The 18,545-nt window shown below is 37.5% G+C and overlaps 3 protein-coding genes across 5 annotated transcripts; all 3 read right to left on the reverse strand.

Annotated features, from left to right (window-relative positions):
- Nucleotides 1–698: 698 nt before the first annotated feature.
- Nucleotides 699–3,450, reverse strand: LOC130439792 (cardiac-enriched FHL2-interacting protein-like). Its single transcript, XM_056772333.1, has 7 exons — nucleotides 3,170–3,450; nucleotides 2,411–2,714; nucleotides 2,209–2,328; nucleotides 2,003–2,122; nucleotides 1,852–1,914; nucleotides 1,503–1,754; nucleotides 699–1,415 (listed from the first exon to the last, which is right to left on the reverse strand). The coding sequence occupies exons 1-7, from the start codon at nucleotides 3,245–3,247 to the stop codon at nucleotides 778–780; spliced, it is 1,575 nt and encodes a 524-aa protein (XP_056628311.1). The 5' UTR covers nucleotides 3,248–3,450; the 3' UTR covers nucleotides 699–777.
- Nucleotides 3,451–7,001: 3,551 nt separating this feature from the next.
- Nucleotides 7,002–10,672, reverse strand: LOC130439799 (uncharacterized). Its single transcript, XM_056772350.1, has 7 exons — nucleotides 9,573–10,672; nucleotides 8,815–9,118; nucleotides 8,613–8,732; nucleotides 8,407–8,526; nucleotides 8,256–8,318; nucleotides 7,925–8,176; nucleotides 7,002–7,837 (listed from the first exon to the last, which is right to left on the reverse strand). Exons 1-7 carry the CDS (start codon nucleotides 9,648–9,650, stop codon nucleotides 7,200–7,202), a joined length of 1,575 nt encoding a protein of 524 aa, XP_056628328.1. The 5' UTR covers nucleotides 9,651–10,672; the 3' UTR covers nucleotides 7,002–7,199.
- Nucleotides 10,673–13,419: 2,747 nt separating this feature from the next.
- Nucleotides 13,420–18,498, reverse strand: LOC130439798 (uncharacterized). 3 transcript variants are annotated; one of them, XM_056772348.1, is made up of 8 exons: nucleotides 17,879–18,498; nucleotides 16,017–17,760; nucleotides 15,259–15,562; nucleotides 15,057–15,176; nucleotides 14,851–14,970; nucleotides 14,700–14,762; nucleotides 14,351–14,620; nucleotides 13,420–14,263 (listed from the first exon to the last, which is right to left on the reverse strand). In XM_056772348.1, the coding sequence occupies exons 2-8, from the start codon at nucleotides 16,092–16,094 to the stop codon at nucleotides 13,626–13,628; spliced, it is 1,593 nt and encodes a 530-aa protein (XP_056628326.1). In that variant the 5' UTR covers nucleotides 16,095–17,760; nucleotides 17,879–18,498; the 3' UTR covers nucleotides 13,420–13,625. The 3 variants fall into 3 exon arrangements, with proteins under 3 accessions (XP_056628326.1, XP_056628327.1, XP_056628325.1); XM_056772349.1 differs by having other exon boundaries at nucleotides 14,351–14,602; nucleotides 16,017–18,498; XM_056772347.1 differs by having other exon boundaries at nucleotides 16,017–18,498.
- Nucleotides 18,499–18,545: the final 47 nt, after the last annotated feature.

Here is an 18,545-nt window from a genome sequence, read left to right on the forward strand (position 1 = left end):
CATAATGCAGAGGGAGGAATTATATAAGATTGAACCTAAAGAGCAATTTTTGACTTTTTAAATATTTTTTGTTCTTTATGCCCACAAAGGATTTAACTTAGGCATTAAAATCAACCAAAAAATTGACAATAGTATAGATTTTTACCAAACATTTGCATTTGGGAATAAATCATTTACCAAGTATAATAGAATTGTTTTAACAATATATTAGATACTATAGAAAAGTATAGAATAATATCAAAAGAATTCAAATATGTTCTGATATTTTTTTTTGTGAGAGACACTGTGCAAAACTAATTCCAAAAAGATTTAATGAAAACACATTCACAAAAACTATTAATAATTGTTTCTTCCATCATACAGAATGTTCATTTTCAATATTTTGCTAGATTGCTATAAGTACTTTTACAGGGATAACATCTACAGTATGTAATATTTTCAATATTTTCAAAAATATGTTTTCAAAAGAAGACAAGTTTATTCATTGCACACATGTTAAGTAAAACTGTACAGGAGGGAAATTTGCACATACTTATTTTATTGCACATATAGAGCATTTTTTTGCACACATTTTTTAACACAAATACTTCATTTTTTATTGCACATAAACTTCATTTTTTAACACATATACTTCATTTTTTATTGCACATAAACTTCATTTTTTAACACATATACTTCATTTTGTTTGCACATATACTTCATTTTTTACACATACTTATTTTTTATCACACATAAACTTAATTATTTGCACATAAACTTAATTATTTTGCACATAAGTTATAGAAGGAGTATGGGGATATAGTTAGAGTTGTTCTTATTAACACACAAATGCTTCAATGCTGGACTGTTCAAGTATCTCTCCCGCAGTAACTGTGTTTCTGTTATTTCCCTTTCTTTTCTCATTTTCTTCTCCCGTCGTTCTTTGGTCTTTTTCTCAACCCAGTGATGAAGAACAAATAATCCTTTAGTTTTGCTGGCAGCTTTTGTCTTCTCTGGACCATTCAGGTGATCTTGGGTTTCTCCAGCGGGACCATAAGGACCTGTCATGATGATGTTTTCATGAGCGTCTGTCTCCTTCTGAAGGGTTTGTTGTTTGTCAGTGTTGCTCTCTGGATGGGATTTTTTCACAGGTGTCTCCTGCTGCTCTGGAGCTTCTGGGTGGACTTCATCCATTTCACTTTCACTCTCCTGCATTTCGGTGTTCTCCATCCAACAAAACATCGGTTGATCTTTTGTCACGGGCTTCGGTCTTCTGTGTCTATGGTCCTTCAGCTCAAATGGAGAGATGAACTCCACCTCAGGCTCATCAGACTCGCTGTTATCATTCATGTCCATGAGGATGAGATCAGACTGTGATGAAGGTGCTGACAGTGATATCGCCTCGGTATATTCATATGGGATGTACGGGGATGATCCTGAAGAATGAAGACATTGAAAGAGTTACAATGTTTTTATCTCGACACAATGAACTATCTTGTCACATATGATACACTTTCTCTTACCTTCATGGTCCGTTTTTTTGCCACTGTTCGGTTTCTTCCCTGATCTTTCACTCTCCAGCATCTCTGTGTTCTCCTCCATCCAACTAAACATGGGTTGTTTTTTCCTGATGGGCTTAGGTCTCCTGTGTCTGGTGTCCTTCAGCCCAAATGGAGAGATGATATGCACCTCATCTTCATCTTCAATGTCCACGAGGACCAGGTGTTTAAAGAGATCAAACTGTGACGTGACCAGCGGTTCAGGCACTGTTGGAGCTGGTGTAGGTGGACCAGCTGATATTGGCAAAGGAGATGAAGTGAGTCTTGATTTTCTTAGTTTCGTCTTGTCATACATAACTAGACTTTCTCTTACCTTCATATTTTGTCACCTCCGTCTGTTCAGGATTCCGGTCGGGTGAGGCAGATCTATGAAACCCTGATGAATGAAGAGATGGAGAGTCTCAAGGTTTTACCTCAACATACACAGTGTTTGAACTGTGAAATCTTTATAAACTTTCTGTTACCTTCAGGATCCATGTTTTGAGCTTCCTTCGTCAGTTTCCTCCTTGAACGTCTCATCTTTGATCTCTCAGGTGATGAAGTTGATGGTTTAGGTGCAAAATGTCTCACCAGCGGTTCAGGCACTGATGAATGATGGGATTTAGAGAGTCACGATGTTTTTACCCCAGCAAAATGCACTCTTGTCACATCTTAATAAACTTTCTCTTACCTTCATGATCCGTTTTCTTGTCACCCTTCTTCAGTTTATTTGCTGAAACTCTCTGCTCTGATCTCTCAGGTGATGCAGTCGCGGGTTGACGATCAACACGTATCACCAGCGGTTTAGGCACTGATGGATGAAGAGAAAGAGAGTTTCAACGTTTTACCTCGACACATGTAATATTGTCATGTCTTTATAAAAAAATTCTTACCTTCATGATACATGTTTTTAGCCCTTTTCATCCGTTTCCTCCTTGAACGTCTCACCTCTGATCTCTCAGGTGTTGCAGTTGAGGGTTGAGGATCAAAACGTAGAACCAACGGTTCCAGCCTTGACGGATGACGGGATTTTACCCTCTCAGCTGTTGAAGCTGGTGGGCATGGAGCGACTTGTATCGGTGGAGGAGATGGTGAAAGTGTCAACGTATCGATGCTCAATGGACAAGCATCTCGGGATCCCTTCCCTGACTTCGGTGTGGAGTCATCTTGACGCTGTGCTCCTCTCTGTTCTTGCTCCTGTACAGTGTTGGTCATAACTAGTTACTGAGTAATTAGTTACTGTAATTCAATTACTTTCCCATTGAAAAAGTATGTGATGGATTACTCTTAGTTTTCTGTCATTTAATTACAGTTTCTTATGATGTAATTGAACTAAATACAGTGTAATATATCCAATAGTCGACATGACATTAACACCAAGTCTAAGTTTAAATGTATGCTTTAATGTATCCTTCTCACATTGGTATACTTTGGTCAGTTAGTAAGAATGATTGATGTAGTTATTTATTAGAAATAATTAATTAAGCCGTTCGATGTCTATCCTTGAATCACTTCTAATCAAGATTGATGTAGGATATAGAAAGTAATTAGGAATAAGTAATGAAACTTTTTGGATGGAGTAATTTGTACGGTAATGTAATGACACTATTGAATATGTAATTAGTAATTATCACTGTTTCAGAGTAACTTACCCAACACTGCTCCTGTGTTTGGTTGTATTCCGGATCTGGCGTCTCGTGGCCCAAGCATCCACAGTTCACTTGTCCCATGATGTGAAACTACACCAAACTAGCCTACTTACTTTAATACTAAACTTAAAAAAAGTATTTATGGTACTTCTTTGCAAACCGCAAATGTAAAAGTAATCGCGAAAACAGACTAGTAACTCCTGCAGTTGCTCGCGCTGTCAACAAGTTTGCGTTGATCTCTGACGTCATCGACAATATTAGTAACCAATGGAAACCAAAGCGAGTCTTAAAAATAAACCATTGAAATAAAGACATAAAATACAATAATCGTTTAAGTTGGAATTTTTTGTCTATTCGTAACAGCTGAAAGCATGAGTCAAATGTTTAACAAGCAGAGAACATCTAGCGACTTTATTTTTTTGAACTAAGTGTATTATTTAAACGAATCTGTTCGATTAAATAAGCCGCTCGCGTTAAACATCCAAGTGTCGCGAGATCACGCTGCTCCCGTTGACGCGCGATCTGCGCAGAGCAGCTGAGGTGATTTAAGTCTGGAGGTTTTCATTGTCGTTGATAAAAATTCGGTGTGAGATTTATCAATAAAGTCGTAGACTCTACAAGAAGAGAAACGAATAAAACTCACATGTGAGCTCAGTCTCAGTATTATATACATTAGACTTTCAGCTCCATTCTAAAATTGACATGTAGATGTTTTGAGCGATTTCTTTTAACTCGTGTGTGTGTTATTGAATATTCTCTCATGTTAGTAACAGATGTGAGGGAGTATATATTGGTTTATAGTCTGCCTAAAGCAGCTCCAGAGTGTATTTTCTTACTGTATTTGCTGTAATATCATTAAAACTATGTTATGTCTTCATGAAGACAAGAAACTGGAAATGTTAATCCTTCTTATTCACTTTATTAATCAGCACTATCGGTCATCTTAACATGCATGCACACGCTCAGTAATTCTTCTCACTCGTCTCTCCTTCCTATACACATCTATACAACTCAAGAAGTTTGAGTGCCATCTAGTGGTGCAATAATGTAACAACACCACAAACTATTTCTGTATTTGCTGTTATATCATTTAAACTAATGTGAAGTTTTTTCTTGAAAATGTTTATAATATATCGTGGTTGTTTTCTGCTTGTGTTTATTTCAGGTGTGTTTTGCACGAGCAGTGAACACCAGATGTCGCTCATCTCATCTACAGTCCCTGTGCCCAGTTGCATAAAGCACCTAAAGTTTTTCCTAAGTGATTTCCCTTCACCAAAGACAATAGGAGAATAACTTAAGTAAAACTTAAGGTATATTTAAGGGCACGCTTAAGGGAAAATTACACTCAAAGTACTTTATGCAACCGGGTCCTGGACTTCACAGGTTGAGTGCGTGTCACCTGTGCAGATATATCAGTGGCGTGCTGTGTGAAATATTTAATTTCCACAAACATTTACGAACAGATTTCTAAAACAAAATGACATACAGGTTTAATGTATATTTATATAAATCACAGTGAAATGTATAAGGGTCCAGCTTTCTCTAAATGTATTTTTGGAGGCTATTAGTCCTGAGACGGCGTGAGAGGTTGAAAGTTTAAAATCATTCCTCCTTCTTCTCTCATGAGCAGGTTTTAGAGGCGACGCACTGGTTTGGGTCCGGGCAGAATTCTGAACCTTGACACCGTTTTAGCGACCACCACCTTCATTTCTGCCATAGAAAAGTTCTTGACCGACGCAGTGCCTAGCAGACATACACAGAAGAGAAACAGTAGAAGGATTTGATTGGCGAGTCCAACACAAATGAACTGTCTTAATGAACAAGATTAATTTGTGAGTGTATACTATAGTGTGAACTGTACCTGGGTGCTGCAGAGAATGCTATTAAAGCATGAGGTGATCTTCCCTTTGGCCTCTGTGGATCAAACCGCATGGGGTCAAACACCTGATGAGAGAGACTGCAGACATCATTCCCAATGTTTTCATTTGTTTCTGTGTCGATGAGAGTCTTATCGCTGGATCGCTCCAGATAACAGGATTCCGATGAATACCGGAAATACTTATCAAGCACAAACATCCTACAGAGAGAATAATATGATTAGCATCTGTTTTAAATATTGTTATCATACCTGTCTTACAGCAGTGAAGTCTCTGGATTTGATGTGACATCACTGAAGTGAGTAGCCTGTGGAATGACAAGGTCTCCTGGAATCTTCATGTCTTCATCGGGTCAGAGCCAGAACGGGCAGGTGGACCCTCAAACTCTCCTTAATGCACATGGTGCTGAATGTAAGCTGACTGAGGTCATCCCTACAGCCAATCAAATTGTGATGTAATTACCTCAGGGGTCATGATCGAGGGGGATGAGATTCCAAAGGCTTTTAACTAAACTTATATTTTTATGTTTTGTTACACTTACTGATTAAATAAGCTGTTCCTAATAATAAAAAATGTTTTCTGGAAATCATCTTGCGACCCCTACTTCTGTCAAACCAGCAATGGTTAACTGATGTTAAAGAAGCAAAAGAAAGCAGTCAGAGCTTCCATATGAATAACTTATCGTACAGGTGTGTAATACTGATGATGTCTCACTGTGATGAAGTGTAGGCACATGTTGTCCTAATCGATCATCTTTCAGCGTGTGTAGAAGCTTTGATTTCCTGCATTGTCTAATCCAAGAAACACCAGTTGAACAGACTTCCTGTAAAAACCTGCAAAAAAAAAACCACACATACAAAAACCTTAAAAATCTACTTAACACTGTCTGTCAGGAAATATGTTTGAATGTGTCTTTAATTACAAATAAACTGCAGCTAAAAAAATGTTTGGGCACACCTAATGAATATGTGTCACAATTTTTTACACATTTTATGTTTTGTGTAGAAGTGACTGTCCAACTTTACGATTTTAATTTAAGTAGTTGCAAACGTTCAGTCGGCTGTGTCTCAACATTTGAATTTTAGTGATAATTAAAGACTTCATTTACCTCAAAACTAGCATGATGAGGCAAACTAAAATCTATACATTATACCGATAAACATGTTTTTTCCTATCCTTTCCAATAAAAATCCTCCATACTGACACAACCCAAAGCAACACAAATTATGCTTTTATAGAACCACAGGAAAAAATTCTTACCTATATTAAGGAAAGTGACTCACAGTGTGTTTGTGTCTCCTTTGTTGACCTTGTAAGTACCTTATTATTATTAATGCCAATAAACCAATATAACACACAGAAACTATTGAAAACAATATTGATAGTTACACTTCACAAAAAATCATAATCATACAAGGAGGAAGAGAAAAAATAAAAATAACATAAGGCAGAGGGAGGAATTATATAAGATTGAACCTAAAGAGCAATTTTTGACTTTTTAAACATTTTTTGTTCTTTATGCCCACAAAGGATTTAACTTAGGCATTAAAATCAACCAAAAAATTGACAATAGTATAGATTTTTACCAAACATTTGCATTTGGGAATAAATCATTTACCAAGTATAATAGAATTGTTTTAACAATATATTAGATACTATAGAAAAGTATAGAATAATATCAAAAGAATTCAAATATGTTCTGATATTTTTTTTTGTGAGAGATACTGTGCAAAACTAATTCCAAAAAGATTTAATGAAAACACATTCACAAAAACTATTAATAATTGTTTCTTCCGTCATACAGAATGTTCATTTTCAATATTTTGCTAGATTGCTATAAGTACTTTTACAGGGATAACATCTACAGTATGTAATATTTTCAATATTTTCAAAAATATGTTTTCAAAAGAAGACAAGTTTATCCATTGCACACATGTTAAGTAAAACTGTACAGGAGGGAAATTTGCACATACTTATTTTATTGCACATATAGAGAATTTTTTTGCACACATTTTTTAACACATATACTTCATTTTTTATTGCACATAAACTTCATTTTTTAACACATATACTTCATTTTTTTTGCACACATACTTATTTTTTATCACACATAAACTTAATTATTTGCACATAAACTTAATTATTTTGCACATAAGTTATAGAAGGAGTATGGGGATATAGTTAGAGTTGTTCTTATTAACACACAAATGCTTCAATGCTGGACTGTTCAAGTATCTCTCCCGCAGTAACTGTGTTTCTGTTATTTCCCTTTCTTTTCTCATTTTCTTCTCCCGTCGTTCTTTGGTCTTTTTCTCAACCCAGTGATGAAGAACAAATAATCCTTTAGTTTTGCTGGCAGCTTTTGTCTTCTTTGGACCATTCAGGTGATCTTGGGTTTCTCCAGCGGGACCATAAGGACCTGTCATGATGATGTTTTCATGAGCGTCTGTCTCCTTCTGAAGGGTTTGTTGTTTGTCAGTGTTGCTCTCTGGATGGGATTTTTTCACAGGTGTCTCCTGCTGCTCTGGAGCTTCTGGGTGGACTTCATCCATTTCACTTTCACTCTCCTGCATTTCGGTGTTCTCCATCCAACAAAACATCGGTTGATCTTTTGTCACGGGCTTCGGTCTTCTGTGTCTATGGTCCTTCAGCTCAAATGGAGAGATGAACTCCACCTCAGGCTCATCAGACTCGCTGTTATCATTCATGTCCATGAGGATGAGATCAGACTGTGATGAAGGTGCTGACAGTGATATCGCCTCGGTATATTCATATGGGATGTACGGGGATGATCCTGAAGAATGAAGACATTGAAAGAGTTACAATGTTTTTATCTCGACACAATGAACTATCTCGTCACATATGATACACTTTCTCTTACCTTCATGGTCCGTTTTTTTGCCACTGTTCGGTTTCTTCCCTGATCTTTCACTCTCCAGCATCTCTGTGTTCTCCTCCATCCAACTAAACATGGGTTGTTTTTTCCTGATGGGCTTAGGTCTCCTGTGTCTGGTGTCCTTCAGCCCAAATGGAGAGATGATATGCACCTCATCTTCATCTTCAATGTCCACGAGGACCAGGTGTTTAAAGAGATCAAACTGTGACGTGACCAGCGGTTCAGGCACTGTTGGAGCTGATATTGGCAAAGGAGATGAAGTGAGTCTTGATTTTCTTAGTTTCGTCTTGTCATACATAACTAGACTTTCTCTTACCTTCATATTTTGTCACCTCCGTCTGTTCAGGATTCCGGTCGGGTGAGGCAGATCTATGAAACCCTGATGATTGAAGAGATGGAGAGTCTCAAGGTTTTACCTCAACATACACAGTGTTTGAACTGTGAAGTCTTTATAAACTTTCTGTTACCTTCAGGATCCATGTTTTGAGCTTCCTTCGTCAGTTTCCTCCTTGAACGTCTCATCTTTGATCTCTCAGGTGATGAAGTTGATGGTTTAGGTGCAAAATGTCTCACCAGCGGTTCAGGCACTGATGAATGATGGGATTTAGAGAGTCACGATGTTTTTACCCCAGCAAAATGCACTCTTGTCACATCTTAATAAACTTTCTCTTACCTTCATGATCCGTTTTCTTGTCACCCTTCTTCAGTTTATTTGCTGAAACTCTCTGCTCTGATCTCTCAGGTGATGCAGTCGCGGGTTGAGGATCAACACGTATCACCAGCGGTTTAGGCACTGATGGATGAAGAGAAAGAGAGTTTCAACGTTTTACCTCGACACATGTAATATTGTCATGTCTTTATAAAAAAATTCTTACCTTCATGATACATGTTTTTAGCCCTTTTCATCCGTTTCCTCCTTGAACGTCTCACCTCTGATCTCTCAGGTGTTGCAGTTGAGGGTTGAGGATCAAAACGTACAACCAACGGTTCCAGCCTTGACGGATGACGGGATTTTACCCTCTCAGCTGTTGAAGCTGGTGGGCATGGAGCGACTTGTATCGGTGGAGGAGATGGTGAAAGTGTCAACGTATCGATGCTCAATGGACAAGCATCTCGGGATCCCTTCCCTGACTTCGGTGTGGAGTCATCTTGACGCTGTGCTCCTCTCTGTTCTTGCTCCTGTACAGTGTTGGTCATAACTAGTTACTGAGTAATTAGTTACTGTAATTCAATTACTTTCCCCTTGAAAAAGTATGTGATGGATTACTCTTAGTTTTCTGTCATTTAATTACAGTTTCTTATGATGTAATTGAACTAAATACAGTGTAATATATCCAATAGTCGACATGACATTAACACCAAGTCTAAGTTTAAATGTATGCTTTAATGATCCTTCTCACATTGGTATACTTTGGTCAGTTAGTAAGAATGATTGATGTAGTTATTTATTAGAAATAATTAATTAAGCCGTTCGATGTCTATCCTTGAATCACTTCTAATCAAGATTGATGTAGGATATAGAAAGTAATTAGGAATAAGTAATGAAACTTTTTGGATGGAGTAATTTGTACGGTAATGTAATGACACTATTGAATATGTAATTAGTAATTATCACTGTTTCAGAGTAACTTACCCAACACTGCTCCTGTGTTTGGTTGTATTCCGGATCTGGCGTCTCGTGGCCCAAGCATCCACAGTTCACTTGTCCCATGATGTGAAACTACACCAAACTAGCCTACTTACTTTAATACTAAACTAAAAAAAAGTATTTATGGTACTTCTTTGCAAACCGCAAATGTAAAAGTAATCGCGAAAACAGACTAGTAACTCCTGCAGTTGCTCGCGCTGTCAACAAGTTTGCGTTGATCTCTGACGTCATCGACAATATTAGTAACCAATGGAAACCAAAGCGAGCCTTAAAAATAAACCATTGAAATAAAGACATAAAATACAATAATCGTTTAAGTTGGAATTTTTTGTCTATTCGTAACAGCTGAAAGCATGAGTCAAATGTTTAACAAGCAGAGAACATCTAGCGACTTTATTTTTTTGAACTAAGTGTATTATTTAAACGAATCTGTTCGATTAAATAAGCCGCTCGCGTTAAACATCCAAGTGTCGCGAGATCACGCTGCTCCCGTTGACGCGCGATCTGCGCAGAGCAGCTGAGGTGATTTAAGTCTGGAGGTTTTCATTGTCGTTGATAAAAATTCGGTGTGAGATTTATCAATAAAGTCGTAGACTCTACAAGAAGAGAAACGAATAAAACTCACATGTGAGCTCAGTCTCAGTATTATATACATTAGACTTTCAGCTCCATTCTAAAATTGACATGTAGATGTTTTGAGCGATTTCTTTTAACTCGTGTGTGTGTTATTGAATATTCTCTCATGTTAGTAACAGATGTGAGGGAGTATATATTGGTTTATAGTCTGCCTAAAGCAGCTCCAGAGTGTATTTTCTTACTGTATTTGCTGTAATATCATTAAAACTATGTTATGTCTTCATGAAGACAAGAAACTGGAAATGTTAATCCTTCTTATTCACTTTATTAATCAGCACTATCGGTCATTTTAACATGCATGCACACGCTCAGTAATTCTTCTCACTCGTCTCTCCTTCCTATACACATCTATACAACTCAAGAAGTTTGAGTGCCATCTAGTGGTGCAATAATGTAACAACACCACAAACTATTTCTGTATTTGCTGTTATATCATTTAAACTAATGTGAAGTTTTTTCTTGAAAATGTTTATAATATATCGTGGTTGTTTTCTGCTTGTGTTTATTTCAGGTGTGTTTTGCACGAGCTGTGAACACCAGATGTCGCTCATCTCATCTACAGTCCCTGTGCCCAGTTGCATAAAGCACCTAAAGTTTTTCCTAAGTGATTTCCCTTCACCAAAGACAATAGGAGAATAACTTAAGTAAAACTTAAGGTATATTTAAGGGCACGCTTAAGGGAAAATTACACTCAAAGTACTTTATCCAACCGGGTCCTGGACTTCACAGGTTGAGTGCGTGTCACCTGTGCAGATATATCAGTGGCGTGCTGTGTGAAATATTTAATTTCCATAAACATTTACGAACAGATTTCTAAAACAAAATGACATACAGGTTTAATGTACATTTATATAAATCACAGTGAAATGTATAAGGGTCCAGCTTTCTCTAAATGTATTTTTGGAGGCTATTAGTCCTGAGACGGCGTGAGAGGTTGAAAGTTTAAAATCATTCCTCCTTCTTCTCTCATGAGCAGGTTTTAGAGGCGACGCACTGGTTTGGGTCCGGGCAGAATTCTGAACCTTGACACCGTTTTAGCGACCACCACCTTCATTTCTGCCATAGAAAAGTTCTTGACCGACGCAGTGCCTAGCAGACATACACAGAAGAGAAACAGTAGAAGGATTTGATTGGCGAGTCCAACACAAATGAACTGTCTTAATGAACAAGATTAATTTGTGAGTGTATACTATAGTGTGAACTGTACCTGGGTGCTGCAGAGAATGCTATTAAAGCATGAGGTGATCTTCCCTTTGGCCTCTGTGGATCAAACCGCATGGGGTCAAACACCTGATGAGAGAGACTGCAGACATCATTCCCAATGTTTTCATTTGTTTCTGTGTCGATGAGAGTCTTATCGCTGGATCGCTCCAGATAACAGGATTCCGATGAATACCGGAAATACTTATCAAGCACAAACATCCTACAGAGAGAATAATATGATTAGCATCTGTTTTAAATATTGTTATCATACCTGTCTTACAGCAGTGAAGTCTCTGGATTTGATGTGACATCACTGAAGTGAGTAGCCTGTGGAATGACAAGGTCTCCTGGAATCTTCATGTCTTCATCGGGTCAGAGCCAGAACGGGCAGGTGGACCCTCAAACTCTCCTTAATGCACATGGTGCTGAATGTAAGCTGACTGAGGTCATCCCTACAGCCAATCAAATTGTGATGTAATTACCTCAGGGGTCATGATCGAGGGGGATGAGATTCCAAAGGCTTTTAACTAAACTTATATTTTTATGTTTTGTTACACTTACTGATTAAATAAGCTGTTCCTAATAATAAAAAATGTTTTCTGGAAATCATCTTGCGACCCCTACTTCTGTCAAACCAGCAATGGTTAACTGATGTTAAAGAAGCAAAAGAAAGCAGTCAGAGCTTCCATATGAATAACTTATCGTACAGGTGTGTAATACTGATGATGTCTCACTGTGATGAAGTGTAGGCACATGTTGTCCTAATCGATCATCTTTCAGCGTGTGTAGAAGTTTTGATTTCCTGCATTGTCTAATCCAAGAAACAACAGTTGAACAGACTTCCTGTAAAAACCTGCAAAAAAAAAAACACACATACAAAAACCTTAAAAATCTACTTAACACTGTCTGTCAGGAAATATGTTTGAATGTGTCTTTAATTACAAATAAACTGCAGCTAAAAAAATGTTTGGGCACACCTAATGAATATGTGTCACAATTTTTTACACATTTTATGTTTTGTGTAGAAGTGACTGTCCAACTTTACGATTTTAATTTAAGTAGTTGCAAACGTTCAGTCGGCTCTGTCTCAACATTTGAATGTTAGTGATAATTAAAGACTTCATTTACCTCAAAACTAGCATGATGAGGCAAACTAAAATCTATACATTATACCGATAAACATGTTTTTTCCTATCCTTTCCAATAAAAAATCCTCCATACTGACACAACCCAAAGCAACACAAATTATGCTTTTAAAGAACCACAGGAAAAAATTCTTACCTATATTAAGGAAAGTGACTCACAGTGTGTTTGTGTCTCCTTTGTTGACCTTGTAAGTACCTTATTATTATTAATGCCAATAAACCAATATAACACACAGAAACTATTGAAAACAATATTGATAGTTACACTTCACAAAAAATCATAATCATACAAGGAGGAAGAGAAAAAATAAAAATAACATAAGGCAGAGGGAGGAATTATATAAGATTGAACCTAAAGAGCAATTTTTGACTTTTTAAACATTTTTTGTTCTTTATGCCCACAAAGGATTTAACTTAGGCATTAAAATCAACCAAAAAATTGACAATAGTATAGATTTTTACCAAACATTTGCATTTGGGAATAAATCATTTACCAAGTATAATAGAATTGTTTTAACAATATATTAGATACTATAGAAAAGTATAGAATAATATCAAAAGAATTCAAATATGTTCTGATATTTTTTTTTGTGAGAGATACTGTGCAAAACTAATTCCAAAAAGATTTAATGAAAACACATTCACAAAAACTATTAATAATTGTTTCTTCCATCATACAGAATGTTCATTTTCAATATTTTGCTAGATTGCTATAAGTACTTTTACAGGGATAACATCTACAGTATGTAATATTTTCAATATTTTCAAAAATATGTTTTCAAAAGAAGACAAGTTTATCCATTGCACACATGTTAAGTAAAACTGTACAGGAGGGAAATTTGCACATACTTATTTTATTGCACATATAGAGAATTTTTTTGCACACATTTTTTAACACATATACTTCATTTTTTATTGCACATAAACTTCATTTTTTAACACATATACTTCATTTTTTTTGCACATATACTTCATTTTTTTTGCACACATACTTATTTTTTATCACACATAAACTTAATTATTTGCACATAAACTTAATTATTTTGCACATAAGTTATAGAAGGAGTATGGGGATATAGTTAGAGTTGTTCTTATTAACACACAAATGCTTCAATGCTGGACTGTTCAAGTATCTCTCCCGCAGTAACTGTGTTTCTGTTATTTCCCTTTCTTTTCTCATTTTCTTCTCCCGTCGTTCTTTGGTCTTTTTCTCAACCCAGTGATGAAGAACAAATAATCCTTTAGTTTTGCTGGCAGCTTTTGTCTTCTCTGGACCATTCAGGTGATCTTGGGTTTCTACAGCGGGACCATAAGGACCTGTCATGATGATGTTTTCATGAGCGTCTGTCTCCTTCTGAAGGGTTTGTTGTTTGTCAGTGTTGCTCTCTGGATGGGATTTTTTCACAGGTGTCTCCTGCTGCTCTGGAGCTTCTGGGTGGACTTCATCCATTTCACTTTCACTCTCCTGCATTTCGGTGTTCTCCATCCAACAAAACATCGGTTGATCTTTTGTCACGGGCTTCGGTCTTCTGTGTCTATGGTCCTTCAGCTCAAATGGAGAGATGAACTCCACCTCAGGCTCATCAGACTCGCTGTTATCATTCATGTCCATGAGGATGAGATCAGACTGTGATGAAGGTGCTGACAGTGATATCGCCTCGGTATATTCATATGGGATGTACGGGGATGATCCTGAAGAATGAAGACATTGAAAGAGTTACAATGTTTTTATCTCGACACAATGAACTATCTCGTCACATATGATACACTTTCTCTTACCTTCATGGTCCGTTTTTTTGCCACTGTTCGGTTTCTTCGCTGATCTTTCACTCTCCAGCATCTCTGTGTTCTCCTCCATCCAACTAAACATGGGTTGTTTTTTCCTGATGGGCTTAGGTCTCCTGTGTCTGGTGTCCTTCAGCCCAAATGGAGAGATGATATGCACCTCATCTTCATCTTCAATGTCCACGAGGACCAGGTGTTTAAAGAGATCAAACTGTGACGTGACCAGCGGTTCAGGCACTGTTGGAGCTGGTGTTGGTGGACCAGCTGATATTGGCAAAGGAGATGAAGTGAGTCTTGATTTTCTTAGTTTCGTCTTGTCATACATAACTAGACTTTCTCTTACCTTCATATTTTGTCACCTCCGTCTGTTCAGGATTCCGGTCGGGTGAGGCAGATCTATGAAACCCTGATGAATGAAGAGATGGAGAGTCTCAAGGTTTTACCTCAACATACACAGTGTTTGAACTGTGAAATCTTTATAAACTTTCTGTTACCTTCAGGATCCATGTTTTGAGCTTCCTTCGTCAGTTTCCTCCTTGAACGTCTCATCTTTGATCTCTCAGGTGATGAAGTTGATGGTTTAGGTGCAAAATGTCTCACCAGCGGTTCAGGCACTGATGAATGATGGGATTTAGAGAGTCACGATGTTTTTACCCCAGCAAAATGCACTCTTGTCACATCTTAATAAACTTTCTCTTACCTTCATGATCCGTTTTCTTGTCACCCTTCTTCAGTTTATTTGCTGAAACTCTCTGCTCTGATCTCTCAGGTGATGCAGTCGCGGGTTGAGGATCAACACGTATCACCAGCGGTTTAGGCACTGATGGATGAAGAGAAAGAGAGTTTCAACGTTTTACCTCGACACATGTAATATTGTCATGTCTTTATAAAAAAATTCTTACCTTCATGATACATGTTTTTAGCCCTTTTCATCCGTTTCCTCCTTGAACGTCTCACCTCTGATCTCTCAGGTGTTGCAGTTGAGGGTTGAGGATCAAAACGTACAACCAACGGTTCCAGCCTTGACGGATGACGGGATTTTACCCTCTCAGCTGTTGAAGCTGGTGGGCATGGAGCGACTTGTATCGGTGGAGGAGATGGTGAAAGTGTCAACGTATCGATGCTCAATGGACAAGCATCTCGGGATCCCTTCCCTGACTTCGGTGTGGAGTCATCTTGACGCTGTGCTCCTCTCTGTTCTTGCTCCTGTACAGTGTTGGTCATAACTAGTTACTGAGTAATTAGTTACTGTAATTCAATTACTTTCCCCTTGAAAAAGTATGTGATGGATTACTCTTAGTTTTCTGTCATTTAATTACAGTTTCTTATGATGTAATTGAACTAAATACAGTGTAATATATCCAATAGTCGACATGACATTAACACCAAGTCTAAGTTTAAATGTATGCTTTAATGATCCTTCTCACATTGGTATACTTTGGTCAGTTAGTAAGAATGATTGATGTAGTTATTTATTAGAAATAATTAATTAAGCCGTTCGATGTCTATCCTTGAATCACTTCTAATCAAGATTGATGTAGGATATAGAAAGTAATTAGGAATAAGTAATGAAACTTTTTGGATGGAGTAATTTGTACGGTAATGTAATGACACTATTGAATATGTAATTAGTAATTATCACTGTTTCAGAGTAACTTACCCAACACTGCTCCTGTGTTTGGTTGTATTCCGGATCTGGCGTCTCGTGGCCCAAGCATCCACAGTTCACTTGTCCCATGATGTGAAACTACACCAAACTAGCCTACTTACTTTAATACTAAACTTAAAAAAAGTATTTATGGTACTTCTTTGCAAACCGCAAATGTAAAAGTAATCGCGAAAACAGACTAGTAACTCCTGCAGTTGCTCGCGCTGTCAACAAGTTTGCGTTGATCTCTGACGTCATCGACAATATTAGTAACCAATGGAAACCAAAGCGAGCCTTAAAAATAAACCATTGAAATAAAGACATAAAATACAATAATCGTTTAAGTTGGAATTTTTTGTCTATTCGTAACAGCTGAAAGCATGAGTCAAATGTTTAACAAGCAGAGAACATTTAGCGACTTTATTTTTTGGAACTAAGTGTATTATTTAAACGAATCTGTTCGATTAAATAAGCCGCTCGCGTTAAACATCCAAGTGTCGCGAGATCACGCTGCTCCCGTTGACGCGCGATCTGCGCAGAGCAGCTGAGGTGATTTAAGTCTGGAGGTTTTCATTGTCGTTGATAAAAATTCGGTGTGAGATTTATCAATAAAGTCGTAGACTCTACAAGAAGAGAAACGAATAAAACTCACATGTGAGCTCAGTCTCAGTATTATATACATTAGACTTTCAGCTCCATTCTAAAATTGACATGTAGATGTTTTGAGCGATTTCTTTTAACTCGTGTGTGTGTTATTGAATATTCTCTCATGTTAGTAACAGATGTGAGGGAGTATATATTGGTTTATAGTCTGCCTAAAGCAGCTCCAGAGTGTATTTTCTTACTGTATTTGCTGTAATATCATTAAAACTATGTTATGTCTTCATGAAGACAAGAAACTGGAAATGTTAATCCTGATGTAATATTCACTTTATTAATCAGCACTATCGGTCATCTTAACATGCATGCACACGCTCAGTAATTCTTCTCACTCGTCTCTCCTTCCTATACACATCTATACAACTCAAGAAGTTTGAGTGCCATCTAGTGGTGCAATAATGTAACAACACCACAAACTATTTCTGTATTTGCTGTTATATCATTTAAACTAATGTCAAGTTTTTTCTTGAAAATGTTTATAATATATCGTGGTTGTTTTCTGCTTGTGTTTATTTCAGGTGTGTTTTGCACGAGCAGTGAACACCAGATGTCGCTCATCTCATCTACAGTCCCTGTGCCCAGTTGCATAAAGCACCTAAAGTTTTTCCTAAGTGATTTCCCTTCACCAAAGACAATAGGAGAATAACTTAAGTAAAACTTAAGGTATATTTAAGGGCAAGCTTAAGGGAAAATTACACTCAAAGTACTTTATGCAACCGGGTCCTGGACTTCACAGGTTGAGTGCGTGTCACCTGTGCAGATATATCAGTGGCGTGCTGTGTGAAATATTTAATTTCCATAAACATTTACGAACAGATTTCTTAAACAAAATGACATACAGGTTTAATGTACATTTATATAAATCACAGTGAAATGTATAAGGGTCCAGCTTTCTCTAAATGTATTTTTGGAGGCTATTAGTCCTGAGACGGCGTGAGAGGTTGAAAGTTTAAAATCATTCCTCCTTCTTCTCTCATGAGCAGGTTTTAGAGGCGACGCACTGGTTTGGGTCCGGGCAGAATTCTGAACCTTGACACCGTTTTAGCGACCTCCACCTTCATTTCTGCCATAGAAAAGTTCTTGACCGACGCAGTGCCTAGCAGACATACACAGAAGAGAAACAGTAGAAGGATTTGATTGGCGAGTCCAACACAAATGAACTGTCTTAATGAACAAGATTAATTTGTGAGTGTATACTATAGTGTGAACTGTACCTGGGTGCTGCAGAGAATGCTATTAAAGCATGAGGTGATCTTCCCTTTGGCCTCTGTGGATCAAACCGCATGGGGTCAAACACCTGATGAGAGAGACTGCAGACATCATTCCCAATGTTTTCATTTGTTTCTGTGTCGATGAGAGTCTTATCGCTGGATCGCTCCAGATAACAGGATTCCGATGAATACCGGAAATACTTATCAAGCACAAACATCTACAGAGAGAATAATATGATTAGCATCTGTTTTAAATATTGTTATCATACCTGTCTTACAGCAGTGAAGTCTCTGGATTTGATGTGACATCACTGAAGTGAGTAGCCTGTGGAATGACAAGGTCTCCTGGAATCTTCATGTCTTCATCGGGTCAGAGCCAGAACGGGCAGGTGGACCCTCAAACTCTCCTTAATGCACATGGTGCTGAATGTAAGCTGACTGAGGTCATCCCTACAGCCAATCAAATTGTGATGTAATTACCTCAGGGGTCATGATCGAGGGGGATGAGATTCCAAAGGCTTTTAACTAAACTTATATTTTTATGTTTTGTTACACTTACTGATTAAATAAGCTGTTCCTAATAATAAAAAATGTTTTCTGGAAATCATCTTGCGACCCCTACTTCTGTCAAACCAGCAATGGTTAACTGATGTTAAAGAAGCAAAAGAAA

Source organism: Triplophysa dalaica, chromosome 18 (genome assembly GCF_015846415.1).
Source record: "Triplophysa dalaica isolate WHDGS20190420 chromosome 18, ASM1584641v1, whole genome shotgun sequence".
NCBI lineage: Eukaryota > Metazoa > Chordata > Actinopteri > Cypriniformes > Nemacheilidae > Triplophysa > Triplophysa dalaica.

Excerpts from the sequence above, each read along its gene's own strand:
- LOC130439792 (XM_056772333.1), bottom strand. The coding sequence starts at position 3,247 with ATGGGACAAGTGAACTGTGGATGCTTGGGCCACGAGACGCCAGATCCG. Across the intron at positions 1,915-2,002 it reads TCAAAACATGGATCCTGAAG|GGTTTCATAGATCTGCCTCA; the intron begins GTAACAGAAAGT and ends TTCATTCATCAG. Across the intron at positions 1,416-1,502 it reads CAAAAAAACGGACCATGAAG|GATCATCCCCGTACATCCCA; the intron begins GTAAGAGAAAGT and ends TTCATTCTTCAG.
- LOC130439798 (XM_056772348.1), bottom strand. The coding sequence starts at position 16,094 with ATGGGACAAGTGAACTGTGGATGCTTGGGCCACGAGACGCCAGATCCG. Across the intron at positions 14,621-14,699 it reads GGAGGTGACAAAATATGAAG|CTGGTCCACCAACACCAGCT; the intron begins GTAAGAGAAAGT and ends TGCCAATATCAG. Across the intron at positions 14,264-14,350 it reads CAAAAAAACGGACCATGAAG|GATCATCCCCGTACATCCCA; the intron begins GTAAGAGAAAGT and ends TTCATTCTTCAG.
- LOC130439799 (XM_056772350.1), bottom strand. The coding sequence starts at position 9,650 with ATGGGACAAGTGAACTGTGGATGCTTGGGCCACGAGACGCCAGATCCG. Across the intron at positions 9,119-9,572 it reads AAACACAGGAGCAGTGTTGG|GAGCAAGAACAGAGAGGAGC; the intron begins GTAAGTTACTCT and ends AACACTGTACAG. Across the intron at positions 7,838-7,924 it reads CAAAAAAACGGACCATGAAG|GATCATCCCCGTACATCCCA; the intron begins GTAAGAGAAAGT and ends TTCATTCTTCAG.